Source organism: Talpa europaea (assembly GCF_964194135.1).
Source record: "Talpa europaea genome assembly, chromosome: 10".
Lineage (NCBI taxonomy): Eukaryota > Metazoa > Chordata > Mammalia > Eulipotyphla > Talpidae > Talpa > Talpa europaea.
In genome coordinates, this window is record NC_140077.1 from 13957330 (window position 1) to 13974448 (window position 17119).

General features: G+C 36.4%; 1 protein-coding gene across 1 annotated transcript; it reads left to right on the top strand.

Moving 5' to 3' along the window:
* Nucleotides 1-735: 735 nt before the first annotated feature.
* SMNDC1 (survival motor neuron domain containing 1) lies at nucleotides 736-8396 on the top strand (the record flags this gene model as incomplete). Its single annotated transcript, XM_084244637.1, has 5 exons — nucleotides 736-855; nucleotides 5432-5574; nucleotides 6127-6288; nucleotides 7962-8115; nucleotides 8259-8396. 5 exons carry the CDS (start codon nucleotides 736-738, stop codon nucleotides 8394-8396), a joined length of 717 nt encoding a protein of 238 aa, XP_084100763.1.
* Between the last annotated feature and the right edge of the window lie 8723 nt (nucleotides 8397-17119).

The window sequence follows — 17119 nt, forward strand, 5'->3', positions numbered from 1 at the left end:
TCTTTTATTTCCCTGGAAGCTGATGCTTGAATTTCGGGGTCTGAAAAAAAAAGGCCAAGTTGTGGCGGGTGTGGAGGGGCTGGGCGGCCGGGCGGAGGGCAGCCGGGCTCGCCCCGACTCCTTTGGAGCCTTTCCAGGTTCTAGGCTGTCGTTGGACTGGAAGTGCTGGGAGGGGGGGTCCTCGGGAGCGCTGCAGGTTTGGTGGTAAATCAAGAAAGGAGTCTATTTTATTTCCAGGAGAGGAAGAGGGAGTGAGCCACATTTGGTGAATGGCACATTTCTTAGGATGCCAGATGGGAGAGTATTTGTGATGTTTTTTTATCCAGGTAACTGGATGGAAGCTTTTTGCCCGGTAGAAGAGCTTCTGAACACACTCTCTTACCCGACTAGCTCTACTAGAGTTATTTGTGCAGTTAATCCAAAACTATTCTTCAGTGCTTAAAAATATTTCTTCTTCTTGTCACTCTTCTATTCCATTACTACTTATGAAATTTATCTGAAATGTTTATAATCTTCAGAATCTACTAATTTGAAATTTATGGTTTGGCTCACAGCTTTTCTCTGAACTATAAGTAAAGGTAATGATGAGGATGACGCTACATTAAGTTACAGTATACTACAGTGAGTTTGGAACAAAACTGGTAAGGATTAATTCAGGCTGACAGGGAAGTTGCTTTTTCTGGTTGGCTAAATTTGGTTCAGTTTTCACGGTCTTAACCTTTTTGTTTTCCCCAGATGTCGGAGGATCTAGCAAAGCAGCTGGCAAGCTACAAAGCTCAACTCCAGCAAGTTGAAGCTGCATTGTCTGGAAATGGAGAAAATGAAGATTTGCTAAAATTAAAGAAAGATTTACAAGTAAGTATGAGGGACACTTATAGTTAAATTGCTTGAAAAGAGCATTTCTGTCTTTCAAATGATTTATTGCTTAGAATCTATAGGTACCCAAAGGATACCCAAACATGGATGGATCCAAAGGATCCTTTGGAAGAGGGTGTTTCTCCTATGGAACTCCTTTGCATTTGTACACATGAATCTGCACATGGGCCTTCTGATTTGTAGTAGAGTTGCTTCCTCACTTTGTATACATCAGAATGAGTGAAGCATTGTTCTTTGTTATGTAAATCTTATATGCTGGTAGAATTTTTAAAAATAAGAGTTGGTTAAGTCTCTGTCAAACTGTCTAGGGAAGAGTTATATACAACTTCATAATGGAAAGTATTTTTTAAAGATCTGGCCAAGAAAATTATTTCAGGAGATAAATAAACTTAAAGGGGCATAGAACCTGATTGAGATTCTTTTTAATACCACAGGATTCTTTGAAAATGAAGTGTGTCCATTTCAAAGCTAGCCTGTAACACCTTGTATTGAAAAGACATAAAAAGGTCTAAAAAGTTATTTGCTTTCTGCTTTAGAATCACAGTGTTTGAACTTAGGCTAGGTTTTTACAGTGTGGTTGTTGACACTTGTTGAAGTTAAATTTAATAACATCAGGTAAAAAGGAGATCTTAATTTTGTGTTTTGTCATGCTAGAGTTTAGTGGTGTGAAATCGGATTTTTAAATCTTGCTGTGCTGAGTTTCAAGGTAAAGATAAAACTAACAGTAAATAATTATTGTTTCTCAGAACACCAGGTTGATTAATAAATAGACCATGTATAATATTGATGAATATATCTGACTTCAAATCCTAACAAATTTAAGAACTTGAAATTTTGAACCTGATATTTTGAGTTTCCAAAGGTCTTTGATTAGGTGGTCTCTCTACTGATTCAATATAAAACTTGACTCTTCAGCCTAAGTAATCTTTACCTTTATCATCATCTTGCCCATTAAAATTACTAATACTTAGAGATTGTAAGCAAATGAAATTTATTTGAAATGGGATCCATTATCTGGGCATAATTAAGAAGAGTTTAATATTTTCAGGTTCAAATTTCTGGATTTAGGGTAAGTTTGCAATAGTATGTTACTTTCTAAACACAGAAAACAGGACCCTTCTACATTATGTAGAACTTAGGCCAGTGGATTTCAGGGTACCAGTCAATAAGAAAAAGATGTTTTAGGAGCATTTTCTTCCATTCCCAGGCCAACTTTCTGCTTGCCTCAAAAAGAGATCCTGACATTCCCCATCTTTTACCAACTTAAAAGGAGTCCTTTTTTCCTTTGAAGAAGTGAAAACATTGTATGTGTCAGTGTTATGTGTATTGCTTCCTGGGCAGTGGGAGAAGTACATGTGGAACTGGAGGAGGAGGAATTGGGAGTAAAGATTGAAATTGCATCATTAGTTATTTTTTGTATTTCTAAGATAAATTGTCATTGGAGTCTTGGCAGTATTGCCTTACCTATGACATGATTTATAATAGAAAGTACTGTAGGAAGATCATTGTGGCAAGCATTGTAGTAAACATACAAATGATTACTTAGGATTTAATTAATAATCACGTTGGGATCACTTATCTGTAAAATCCTCTGTAAAATCCTCTTCTACAACTATTTAGAACAGCACTGTCCAACTTTCTGTGATGTCCATGTTCTGTATCTGCTGTGTGATACCATACCACTGGCCTGAATATTTACAATATGTCTTCAGTTGAAGAACTGAATTTTTAATTAAAGTCACATGTGACTACCACATTGGCTGGCACAGATTAAAAAACTTAAGTACTAACATTTCAGATAGTTAATGTAGAATGTTTTTTCTGATCAATCTTGATCATGGTTTCTTTAATTCTATCATAAAACAAACAAAAACTTTTTTTTTCCATTTTTGCTATTGGCTATAGGTCTGTTGGCACTGAAAATTCAAAAATGGAAGCCATAATTTAATATTAGATAAAATAGTGAACAGTGTTAGCTATCTGCTTCTACCTAATCATTGTTGTTTCCATTGAGTATAGATATGGCTACTATCTTGTGGGCTTTAAAAATTTTTTCTCTTTGCTTTCTGTGATACACCTTGTGTCATTGATACTAAATTCTGTTTTTCATATTTGCTAAAAAATCTGTTTAGATTGATGACTGAGTTTGTGGCCTCCTTATTGTTATAATTTGGATCATCTTATGGCATCTAATTTCATGTGTTCCTCTTATAGAATATTATTACCCCGGTTATAAATTTGTTTGCCATTTCACATATGACAAAATACTCTGTACTCTTTCTGCATCTTTTCAGTCAACTTCCATTTTGCCAGTAAGGCTTCCTTGTTTTTCTCTTTATGTACTGTTTTTCATACAAGATGTAAAGTTACTCAGCAGGTTGCAAATTCATCTACTGAAGTCCTAATTGCCTTTTTTGTACACTTGAAAAAGTGAGTATAGTAAAATACAGGCTAGCTAACTGACTAGCTCCCCGGGCAATATATGATAAGCACAAAAATAGTCAATTTATTAGGCTGTTTTGCTGAATAAACTGGTTCTAAAGGAGGCAGGGGTCAAGTCACTTGTCTCATATATTACAGTGGCTCTCTGCATCCCCGAAACGCCTTCCTTCAGTAAGCAGAGTGTTTGAGTGCACCCCCTTTGACCTGCTGATATGTAGATCACAACATCTGATGCTTCCTGGAATTGCCGATTACTATAACTGCTGCCCATCTGTCAATGAAGGAGCAGTTTCAGAACTCAGACTTGGGGGAGGAAAAGTAATTAATGGTATGTACCTTTAAGAACCCCCTCATACATGAAATAGTTTCTCTTAATACTTTGGGCCATATGCACATGTGAAGAAAAAAAGTTTACAACATTCTTCATGGTTTGTTGGGAGGGGTATGTAAAGTATAGCAAAGTGAAAGAGCACTAGGAATAAATGCTCTGTATTTTTAAAATGTCAGTACAGGCTTATGAGGATTCTTTATATCATGCATAACTTTTCAGGACCCTTTTCTTTGGTGAAAATGTTTTTCTTTATGAAAATATAGTGGGAAAATGTTCTATCTTAAGAAAAGTAGAGCTCTGAATCTGAGACCTACAAATGCAGAATTTATATTCATGCTCGAGTAGTTAAATGATCCCAAGTTAAGTAGCATTATTTAATGATAGGGATTCTATGGGTTCTTGAGTCAGGCTTACTGGATTATATTATTATATGCCTGTATATTATATATGCCTATATATTCCTGACCCTAAAGTTGGTTAATTAAAAACAAGATAATTTACTCTGCCTTGTGTAGTATGTGATCTGTTTATTTAGTTTTTTGCTTTATTTGCAAAGCATTATCTAAGTAAAAGATAATTGAATGGCTACTTGGCACCTAATTAAACTTCATTAAAGATACCATTCTACTGACTATTTAGTTCAAATCTGAGTCTTCCAGGTTTTTTTTTTGGTTCACAAAACTAACCTTTCTCCAGGTATTTAATATGTCCCCTCCCTTTTTTTAGGCTCAAATACTAGTTTTTCAGAAATAACCAGGAACAGGAATCTTTAGGAGAGAGGTAGTATTTAACTTTCTTAGCTGCTGAACCCAAACTATTACAACTCTTCAGTGGGAACTAGAAGAAACTGATACAGAGTTTAACTTTGCTAATTTTTCTCTTTATGTGCAATAGTGGGGGAACAGGTAAACAAGTTGTTACAGTAAATAGATTTTCACGAATAAATGGATCTTCATTAAAGTAAATATATGGCAGACAGGTAGTAGAATCTACTTGTACTACTTTCTAGCCAGGCCTACAAAGTTACCTTTTAAATGAAGTAAAAAAGTGTAAGTTTGAATTAGATTATATATATATATATATATATATATATATATATGTATGTATGTGTGTGTGTGTGTGTGTGTGTGTATTAACTACACAGAAAGCATTGGTAATCTCTTTACCCAGGTGGGGTAAGTTTTATAGTAAGTAGGAGTCAACTGCTTTTTTATGCCTATAGTGTTTTAGGAGAGTATGTGATAAGAACACTTAGTTACTAATATATCCGCTTTGAGTATTTGGGGTGGGGGGGTAGGCTTACTGGCCAGGCAGTTAGTGTTACCAAATAATGCCCTATAAAACAGTACGGTTGCATGATATATGTATGATAATGGTAAGAGGTAAAAGTGATCTTAAATCTAGTTCAGTCCCTCATAATTGACTGTTTTTCATCTTCAGAGGGAGCTCGTCAGCTAAAATAGGTGCTGAGAAACAATTCCTGGTATAAATGCAAGCCTACCCTAATTTTATAGTTTTTATGCTTAAGTTGAAAAGCAACTGTCCGGGTTTAAACTTTCGTTCTACTACTGTGTAAGACATACCTGTTTCTACTTGGAGATGATAACTTCATAATATCTAATACTTCATACTGTTGCTGTGAACTACAAGTAAATATGCGTAAAGTACTTACTAAGTGCTGTATGGTGTGAAAGCTGTCATCTTCAAAAACAATTTACTTGCTGAAGAGTTGGTGAAAATATGATTAAAATAAAGTTACGGGTTTTGTTTTCCATTTTTTAGGAAGTCATAGAATTGACAAAAGATCTTCTGTCAACTCAACCTTCTGAAACTCTTGCAAGTTCAGACAGTTTTGCTTCTACTCAGCCTACTCATTCATGGAAAGTAGGAGACAAGTGTATGGCAATCTGGAGTGAAGACGGACAGTAAGTGTAGAAAAAACTCTAACTATAACATGAAATGATAAAATACAATGGTAAGATGTTTTTATTCAGTTTGAACTACCCTATTTTAATCTTTATAACCTACATGATTTATCCAACCAATTTGATTCTTGGGTGGTTGCCACCAAGATAGCTTAGTTTCTAGCTGTCGATTAGGTTTGGGGTAGAACAGCGTGGATCCTAGAGGAGAGATCGCTCTGTTTTGAATTTGATTTGAAAATGGGCTGGTTGGTGTTTTAGACTCTTGTTAAGCGCATACACTGAAATTATTTTTGTAAGAAATACCTGTTCTCAGAGAAATGGACTAGAACACAGTTAGGGGACATGAGGCCCTCCTGGCGGCACTTTGACGGCTTCCTTCTGTGGTAGTAGGTGGCCGACTGCAGCCACTGTTTTTTACTGTCTTTGCTGAAAGGGCTATTTAATTAGTGTTGTGTTGTAGACCATGTCCTAGCTGAGTCACTACACTGTAAGATCTTGGCAGCGGAGTACTGGACCTCTACTCACCTGCTTACAGCCATGATATCTCTGCAGGTGTTACGAAGCGGAGATCGAGGAGATCGACGAGGACAACGGCACGGCCGCCATCACCTTCGCCGGCTATGGCAACGCCGAGGTGACCCCACTGTTGAACCTCAGGCCCGTGGAGGAGGGCAGGAAGGCCAAGGAGGACAGCGGCAGCAAGCCCATGTCCAAGTAAGTGTCCTTACATGGTGTTGGAGATGCAGTCTCCCATTCAGGTGTTCATGCAGTCGCAGAGTTACGCCAGCTGGGTTGGGGTCAGGGTAGGAAAATTACTATTTCTCAGCAGTCTTTTGAAGGTTGGCAGCACCTGCTCAGCACTGTTAGATATACTCCTAGGAAGGTGAGACACTTGGGTTCCACCCAGGCATCCTGTGTTTGTTTATAAGAGGACACTGCACTTCACACTAAGCCAGGTGCTGAAGCTCCTCCACAGTAAGGAAGATCTACTTGGATCTGTCCTGACTGATTTTATAGACTAGAGAACATGCACATAATCAGAGAACTTTAATAATAAACTATGGGAGATATGAACGGAATATAATGGGTACTCAAAGGGACGAAGGAAAGATACCTAAATTTCATGGTAGTCATCAGGGCAGATATTTTTGAGAATATGACATCGAAACTGAAATTTCAAAAGTAAAACTTAGCCAGGCAACACACCAGAGGTTTGACCTTGGTTAAGTGGCTTGACTTTTGCTTCCTTGTCTGTGAAACAAGGGATGATAGTATCTGTGCTACTGGATAGTAGGATTAAATTGTGGCATTAATAATGCACATAGTGCAGTTCTTAACATATTGTAAGACCTCAGTGTTTGCTTTCAAAAAAGAAAACAAAGGGGGAATGTAAAGCTATAGTAGAAATCCCTGTGGTATAAATTTTGGACTCAAGCATGGTTGGTTTGACAGGAGAAGAGGTTAGAAAGATAGAGATCATAGAGCTTGAAAGCCACCGGTGCATTCAGAGTAGAGGAGAGATAGATAATCATTTGAGCTGTAGAATGGTCCCTGGCAGCAGAGAAGGCAGGTACTGCTGTGATCCAGATATAAGATGATAGTGACAGAATAGCACTGAGGGTGGAGAATTGCGTGGCTTAACAGGTATTTCATGTGTATGATTAGTAATGTTTTGTTTCATACATGCTACAGATTGCTTCCTTTTGGATGTGTCAAGAATTTAAGCTGCTACATAAATAAATTTGAATTTGGGAAAATTACATCTATTAAAATAACATTTGAGTACCCTAATAAAAAAATCACATTGCAGAACAAAACATTTTATTTTAGCTTTGTGTGGTGGTGATTATGTGATAGAGGAGTAATTCTTACTGCCTCTTATAAAGACCTTTCTGCATCCTTTTGCTGAGAAGTCAGATTAAGCAGAAATTGAGATAGCTTTAGGCTCTGATCCTGCTTAGTGTTTAGAGTAAACCCTGATTTTTGTTTTAAGAATTGTTCACTGATTTCCTTTTGAGCTGCTGTGCTCTTTCAATCTAGTTGAATTTGCATGACTATCCATACATTTTTTTCCCCAAGTTCAGAATATTATACTTGGTGTCTATTTGGAAATTAATATTTACGCAGTTATAAATGTTGAAATCCTACACCCAAAACACAACTGGGAAAAATGTATATATGCCATAAATAAAAAGTTACATACATGTTTGATTTAAATGGGTAGTAGTTATGCTTGAAAGGTAGGAGTTGCGGGTGATTAGTATTGATGTTAGTGCTTTTATCCATTGAGTAAACAGTGTGTATGTTTATTAGGCCCTCCCCCCAAATATCTCTTAAAGAAGTCATCTTAAATCTTGAGTTGACATTTTACTGTTATATTCACACAGAAAAGAAATGATTGCTCAGCAGCGTGAATATAAAAAAAAGAAAGCTTTGAAAAAAGCACAAAGAATAAAAGAACTTGAGCAGGAAAGAGAGGACCAGAAAGTAAAATGGCAACAGTTCAACAACAGAGCCTATTCTAAAAACAAAAAAGGCCAGGTTAGTAAATTCTTCATTATACTTTGTACTTTGAAAAGTGCAACTACCTTTGAGAAAGATCTTTAAAATACGTAAATGGAAATCTATTTTGGAGTTTGTTTCCAAAACTAATCAGGAGTTGTTTCTGTTTTCATTTCCCCTAGGTAAAGAGGAGTATTTTTGCTTCACCTGAGAGTGTAACTGGCAAAGTTGGAGTAGGAACTTGTGGAATTGCTGATAAACCTATGACACAGTATCAAGATACCTCTAAATACAATGTCAGGCATTTGATGCCTCAATAATCAGAAAAACTGTTGGATTTCATCTCTGCAGGGCTTTACATTTACCTTTTTATCCTTATATTTTTCTAAAGGTAAATTATTTGTTAGATGAGTAAGGAAGATATCGTTGTTGTCAATGTTTGACTTCAGTAGAATGAAACTTGAAGAAACTGCATTTGATAACTGCTTATTCATTTAACTTTTTTCATCACTACTACCAGTTTCCTCAAAGTTTGTTGGATTAAGCAACTTTTCTAGATCGATGTGCATAAACACAGCACTTAGATGAAGTGTTGACCTTCCTAATATCAGGCCCCACATAATGGCTGTTATATACCTTTTTAAAGTCCTAACTTGGAATTCCCAGATGCTTTGAGCTTGCCACATATTCTAGCAATTCACTGGAGAACACCAAGGTAAAAAACCAACCTGCTAAAAAGATCTTTTCTTTTTTTTAAATCTTCAATTTAAACCTCTGTTGAACAAGTAAGCAAAGTAGGTTAATTTGTAAATGGAAAAGTTTGTTGTGAGGTTTTCTTTCAATAACTTGTCTCCTAAGCCTATTAAGCCATCTCTAAAACTGATCCAGCTCTTTTTTTCATTTCACTGAGTTTTAGTTTTATGTAAGAAACCATGTTTAGGACCAGCTACCTTTTCTAAGGGTTTTTGGTTTTTATATATTTGCTTTTTCCTATGTTGATCTTTCACTTACGGTAGTGGTACAAGTTTTTGGATGTGTAATGTTTATATGAGAAAACAAAAAGCTGATGTATAGCCCTGTATACAATGTAGATACTATTTTTGTAAAAAACCAAGTCTAAATTAATGAACAAGAGTACTGAATGTTTCATCATTAAACTTAACTGTATTTCTTGTGCATTAATCTGACCATACTTTCCCTGTATATTATGTTCGTGTAGCTGAGTTTGTAATTTTTGTTAACTAGATCAAGTTGTCAGCATTTGTTGGTATAAGTGAACATCACAGTTATCCCGAGTTGAGTGTAAGCCAAACATATGCATAGAAAAGGATCTTCCTATTAATGGAAGATGGTAATTTTTAGGGTGTGCATTAATTTCAGTTTTTGTATGTTTAACTTTTATTAAATAAAATGTTTTTAAAATCTCCAGGGTGTGTTAACAGAAGGGTAAAATCTTTAGCTGTTAGCATTGAATGATTAAGCCACAATGTACTTGCACATAAAAGAGAATATTGAATATGTTAAAGGTTTCAATACATTCCTTTTGTATATCTTCCATTAGACATAAGAAATTGGATCCTAAAACAGAAAGTTTGTTCCATATTAAGGACTTGTATTGTGTATAGAAGTGTTTGTAAATTTTTGATGAAGGCGAAAACAAACTTTTTATGAATTTTGATTTTTGATAAACTGGAAGTTCTCGGAGGATAGTAATGAGGTACACTTTTTCATCTTGCCCCTCCTCACTCCCAACCCAGGAGATTAGTTTTTCTTCCTATAATTTATGACCACAGGTTAGGAGGGCATGTAGGATAGAACGAAAAACTGAAGAATTTGTTAAACACAGAGCACAAATTACAATTGAAAAAAAGCTCAGTCTGGAAAATATACACTAACATTCTTAAACTGTACTAGCCATGGAAAACTGCAGTGGAATCCTTTAAATTCAAAACTGGTAGGAATTTTGCTTAATTGTGTAACCACAAAAGGTTTTTGGCGAGATGACCGTGGTATGTCAGACTAGTAGTCATTTGGTGTTTGTGTAGGCAAAACTTGTACTGAGAATTGTGACTCTTGACCCTATGGGTCTTCTTTTCTGCATGTTCATTTTGCTGGAAGGTTTGAAGTAGGAGGGAGATAAGGAATAAAGGTGACCATGTTATATAAAACCTTTTAAATAGGCTTTAATATAAGATTATTAGTCCTTCTGTCAAAGGCCTAGATAATGGTCCTTTGAAAAGTCCTAGTGCCAGGATGATAGTGTCTCTGGAATAACTAAAAAGTAGGACCTTCGGGCATCTAGAGTACCTGTCATAGTGTGATGCTAAATTTGAGAAGATGCTTAATGAGAAACATAGTTATCAGTGGTATTTCACAAATGGTGATCAAGCTTTCACTATTCTAAAAGCAAATACTGACACTTGCTCATATGAAGCTTTGTTATAAAATTTAATGTAGTTTCCTCTGTCAGGAAAGGAAACTTAAGTCCTGAAAATAATTGAACCATTAAATGATTTACAGCTGCTGCTTGTTATTGGTCATTTCAAGGACAGAACAATCCTAACATTCCAAAAATAAGTAAACAGAATTTTCAATTTCAATAGTAACGACAGATAATGAACGCTATTTTATAATGCGTAGAAAGGTTATATTAGAAGAGCAAGAACTCTGGAGCCAGACTGCTGTAAATCCTGGCTCCTTCAATTAATCTATGTGCATCGCTCCTCTATGCTTGTTTTCTCAGCTGTAGAATGAAAATAGGTGGTTAAGAATGAGTACGCATATGTAAAGTGCTTAGTAGTAGAGTTCCTGGCATATGATAAGCTCTGTGGAAGTGTGGAAGTACTTGCTATTTTGCAGCACATGGTCATGGTTACTACCTGATACTTAAATGGTAACAGTTCACACTATAATGGATAATGATGCTCATTGTTTATGATTTGATGTCCCCAATTATAAATGTATTACTGAAGTGTTATCAAATTACCAAAGTTAATGATATATTACATTTTAAGTAAAGGTTTAATTTTTACATGAGAGTATCTTAAGGCATGTTTCTTAATGGGGGGGATAAAGATTGCAATAAAAGTCACCCTAATACTTAAAATTGAGAGGGAGTCCTGGATCTGGGTCTATCCTAGACCTACCTGTCCAGGTGAACATCTGCTTTTTGACGAACATGTGATCCCAGTGTTCATGCCTGATAGCAGTCTAATTTTTAAAATGAAAAGTACTTCTGCAAGCTGCAGTTTCCTTAAGTTATAAAGACTAGGCATCATACCAAAGTGAAATACATTTTCTTACTGTAAATCATTTTTTTTAATGCTTGTTGTCACAACAAAAGGATATGTGTTTCCCTAAAATGTAGTTTTAATGCTGAGGTAAGTCTGCCTTTAAATAGCAAGGGAAAAGCATCAGATAACAAAGGAAAATCGTAACTGAGTTTTGTGTATCTGCAGATTGTAATTATAAAAAATGAAAAAAATGCTATTTGCAAATTCATCTAAAGATATTTTTAAAGCTTTGTTTTGGTACTTGGCTATTAACTGAACTATGAAAGGAAGAAAATTAAAACCAACAAGGTTTTATAGTTGTTAAAATGGGTTCAATAAATATATGCTGAATTGTATTATTTGGATTATATTATGGAGCAACCAGCTAGTATTAATGGTAATTTACAAGTTCAACGGTAAATGTAAACATTTTTTATATCTAGGGTTTTTGAGTTGCAAGTTAAACTGAATTTTTACTGCAGTGGAGAGGAAGAGCAGAGCAGGTAAAATAACAGGTAATAATGTAGTTTAACAAAAATCCAAGTAATTGAATCCCTTTATCCTGTGACCTTTCAAAACTGATTTGTTAAAAAAGTATATAGACATCTTGTCTGTTAGATGGCTCAGAATGTCTTTTCTCACAGTATTGACATTCTATGAATTTGTTTTGGCTTAGCCTAAATAGTAAAAGAAAAAGTAAGATGAAGGTTTTAGATTTCCATGAGGTTCTTATTGTCTTTTCTGCCTTTCAACTTATGTTGATAAAGGTGGCCTTTTTCTGGCCTTGAGTAGGATAAAGCAGATCTGAGAAGACCACCCACTGGGCTTGTGCTAGTTTATAGTGTCAAATTTTGAATTTCCTAGTTCCCAGGAAATAAAAACTGGTAGGTAATTCACGTTCACCAAGCCCCTCTCACCATTTTTACAAAATCAGTTCAGATTTACTAACTGGAATTATTAAAATTGTGGTTTATTTCCCCCCAGTTAATTTTTTTTTTTTTTTAAGAAAGCACAGCTAAAGAAACCACAGTTCTACAAACTCATGAAGAGAAAAGATACTTTTTCGACTTAAGGCCCAAATTCATGGGTATTATTTTGCTCGCACATGATTTCCTTTTCTTGGTGAAACTGATGTGCTTTTGTTTTTTCCCCTTTCAAGCCTTGTATTCACTCTAGCAAGATGCAGTGAATTCCTGACCAGAGAAAGAATCAGGCATGGAGGAAACCTTGACTATATCCTGGGAAAAGTAGAGTTGAAGTCTGAGACCTGCAAGCTAGGCTAGTGTTAAATAGATGGTAATTGTCCAGTTACTCATTGCTCAGGAAAGGAGGAGTAAGTATCCCTTCGATTCTTTCGCCTAGTTTTCCCTGGCAACAGTGCTGTCAGGTTTAGTTGACCTAGCTTTCAAGTGATGAAGTTGCTAATTTAGAAACAAATTACCTCTTAAACTTGGGGCTCTTCATATACATTTTAGAGATTTCATGACTTACATTTTTACAGTGTCCTGTGCTCTGATGTGAAAATCTTAAATGCCCAATTATTGCCTTACCAATAAAAAGTTAGCATTCCACCATAGCAAACAGCTAAGAACTTGGTGGAAGTGGGTGGTGGTAATCACAAAATTAAAGATAATTAGTTGGTAGTAATTGAAGAGATTCATTTATGCCTTTTCCTTAATAATTCATAACTATAGACAGCTAAAACCACCAAGAAATGAAGACAGCCAAGTATGTACATTTTGAACTACACTGATTATTTAAAGAATCTGATGCATCTCATAAATATACTTTACTATTAGATTTAGTACACTGGCCAAGATTTTCTTCTTGGCAAGCCCAACATTAAATATTAACTAGGGTGCTTAATTATTAATGCAATGATTACTATCTGTATAACTCAAGTTCAGGTTAGTTGTATTTTTTTTTTTTTAGGAAGGCCAGGTAATCGCTAATACTGAGGATACATCAGTCTTATAAAGCATTTATTTCAAACGTTCTATAGGACATCAAAATTAAATTCTTACAAAGTATAACCTGCCATGGAACTTTGTGAAAATGAACCATTTAATAGAAATAGTTCTTTTTCTGCAACACCGACAGTCAGAATAAAATTCACGATTAAAGATGAAGCCATTAGAAGGTTGCGTTCATCAAAGCGAGTATAGAAGTACATACCTCTTAGTTTCCTTTCCTTGCCACAAGCTCCTAAATTTAAGATGGGGGGGGGGGGGGCGGGAGGAAGAGGGCAGTTATTTACATATGTCAGTTTTAATCCTTACTCCTTTCAAGATAGAGGTAGTATAACAACTTCTCGAGGTGGAAACCTGCTCCTTGAAGAAATTAAATACTTGCTCAGGGTTCTTAGAGAATTTGAGAACTGGGATTTAAATGTGATCAAAACCCATGTTTTTATATGCTGGTTTGTTAGCCAATATGGAATTTTTTTAGGTGGGATGGTAATAAAGGGGAAAGGCAGCTGCTGCTTCCAGTGGAAGAAAACCAACAGAAAAAAATCCTCCAAGATGATACACAATTTTCTCATGAGAAATGACCCAGGAGGGCCTCCCCAGTGGCGCAGCGGTTGAGCGCTGGGTTGCGAAGCTGCCCGCAGCTTCTGCAGCGCAGGTTCGATCCCCGGCTGCTCCCTGGCCACCGGGGGAGGGTCCCACATGGCGCACAGACTCCTTCTGCCACCCGCTGCTCCCCTCAGCAGTGTACTTCTGTCCTTCTGCCTGCTCTGCTCCCCACTCTGGCTCTGGTGAATTCTCTCACCCTCCCGCGCTTCTGACTGTACCCGGTGCTTGTATAAATAAATAAAAATAAATCTTTAAAAAAAAAAAAAAGACCCAGGAGACCGTGGGGACTTAGGTTGGGAGCTCTGCTTCAATAAACTTCACTGCCTTTTAAAATCCCCTCATAATACTAAAAGTTGTTACTGCCATGTGGACTAGAAAAGGCATTTGTACCAGAGTTCTATTAAGTCAGATATTACAGTCACAATGACTTCATCAGAATCTTTGGTAATGCACTGAAATCAAACTTACCTGTGCCTATTTCTGTATCACTCAGGCATTTTGCATACAGGGTAACTTAACAGGTTAATGATAACTAAATTGGAACTTCCAACCTTGTTTTCAACTTGAGGAATATAGGGGTATCTTAAAAGGACTATCTTAAAAAGTTTTTTGGAACACAAAATGTGTACTACCTGAAGCAGTTGAGATTATTAAACAATGTGCAGTTAAGACCTGTTAAATTATAAAACAGAAGACAGCAGTGATTCAAATGACCATTAATTCTGGACTACTGATGCAGTCACAACATAGACATTTAGGAAATAGGTGCCTCTCAAGGTGTAAATACTCTTCCCTATTCCTTCATAGAGAAGGGTGGTACAAAAAGCAATCGGGCATTCTTCATTCACAATTTTTATTACTTGCAATTAACTTTTGTATCTTCAAAGTCGATTTGTCTTTTAAAAAAAATTAATACTTCTTATCATACACTCCATCCCCTTCCCCCAAGGGAAACAAACCCAGGGAAGGAGTAATTTAGGGGGCAGGTGAAATATGTATAAGTTTGTGACAAAGGCTTCCCAGCCCACCATCTTGTATATATATGCAAAGTGGCAGCACCTCAAATTCACCAAATGAAGTCCCAAATTCCAGCCCTAGGCAAGTGAATGCAAATGAATGCTATGGAAAACAACAAAATGGAAGCTTAGGCACTGGCTACTGTTTACTCTCCAGGGCAGTTAGCAAAGTTTTCAAACTGTCTCATTTGGGAAATTCAAAAGTAAGCAAACATATAGAGCAACATTTTGACAAGGCCAAGAGTAATAAATGGAAACAAATAATTTACCTGGGCCACTGAAATAAATTTGTTTTATGTTTAAGTCCCCAGCACCTGAAGTAGCAAGTTCTAATAATGGGCTTCTAAAAGCATGCATTTTTCACACACATCTACTTCAAAGAAGTTCTTCCACTCAAACAGCACAATCAAGTATAAAATATTTTTGGAGGCACAGAAAGAGCACAAGAACAAGTAAGTATATGCCGAGGCCTTGTGTATGACCAAGATGGTATACTTCATATATAGAAGCAGTGAAAGCTGTTAAAGTGCTACTTACAAGGATAGTCTAACATTACACACACAACTGCACTGCTAAATATGGTTGTCTTTATTTTCTTTTTCCTTGCCCAGCCCTATCTAAACAAAATAAAACTACAGGACTGAAATTAACAACCCATTAAAATCAGCAATAAGTTATGAAAATCATAAAGCTTTTTTTTTTTTTTAAGTAATTAAGGGTAGTTAAATTATTTAAAGTATACAAAGTCCAAACAGCCAGGGGTAAGGTCTCCAAGAAGGCTTCCTGGGGTAAGGGAGAGGGCCTGGGGGGGGGGGGACCATGGAGTATGAGAGACACAGGGAACACATGACATCAAAGTGCAGGCTAGAAATTTCACTTAAAAGAAAATAACATTTCTGAAAATATTGGTAAGAGCAACAATAGCACCTGCACAGTGGGACTGTGAGGAAGGAGAGAGACTGTAGGAAAACGGAAGCAAATCTTTACATTAAAATGAGACAAGTGCTGAACTTAATTAACTATGTTAACTATAATAGTGTCTACTATAAATATCAGATGGTTAAAAGCTGGTAAAAGGTAATGATTCTAAAAGAAAACAAAAACAGCATTGACCTTTTTTCTACCTAGCCCAGACCTCATTCATTTTGTGCACTATAAAGAGTGAGGTGTGAGGTGTTTTATCATTATCAAATGCTGCATCAAAATAGATGATTTTTTCTCCATGTGTTTTTCCACTATAAAAGACATCTATGTTTTTTATGGACAAGCTTATTTTAAAAAGATGTCATTTTGGTTTTCAACACATACAAACAGTTATCAAAATCTGAAATAAAAATGCTGCCGTGGCTCAGACCTTGGCCTGCCAATCTGCGTGCATAACTCTTCTGTCCCACACAGAGGCACGTGGGGCTTTTTCTGTCTGGCCCCTCAATCCATACTCATAGGCCCTGTGTGACAGAGGCTGTCAAGCATGGACTGCCCCCAAACTGCCCACCGGCCTAAGGGCGGCTGACTGTTGAGCTAGCAGTTGGGTGCCCTAATGCTAACAATGCAGGATAAGGTTAGCTTGCTTAGCATGGAATCCAAAAGAAAGCTGAGCTGCATGATGATCTCTTTCAAAAGGCTTCATGGGAGTCTCTCCTTTTGCAGAGCATGAAATGATTTTTTTTTAAAGAACTGATCATCCACAGGCTTCATGATAAGCTGTCCCAGGCTGAGTTTTAATAGCTCTTTAGCTATCTAAGATTAATGCCTGATTATCTTGTCATTACTATAAGGTTTGATTTTGTTTGTTTTTAGGACCATAAAACTCAGGAAAGGTTCATAATCCCATCCTTAAATGTGTATACTCAGTGGAGTATGAGCAAACTAGAAAAGGAGGATGGATCTCTAATGTCATCTTTCCAATCAACTAAATCAAATCAAGATTTCACACAAGTTCTCTGCTGCCATTAGAAATTACTATTTTCAAATACGTTGTTCTGCTAGGGAGGCTCTGCCAAACTTTTTGCAAAGTATTTGCTTTTAAATAGAGGTCCTCTGACCCTTTGTTCAAGTATATTTTGTGTTGTATTTAGTTTTAAAGAGGAGACTGCATCATGAACCCAATTTAAGAGATTGTTTGGATTGAATTGGCCCAGTGAACATTTTGCCCTGCACTGTTATGTCATGCTGGGTT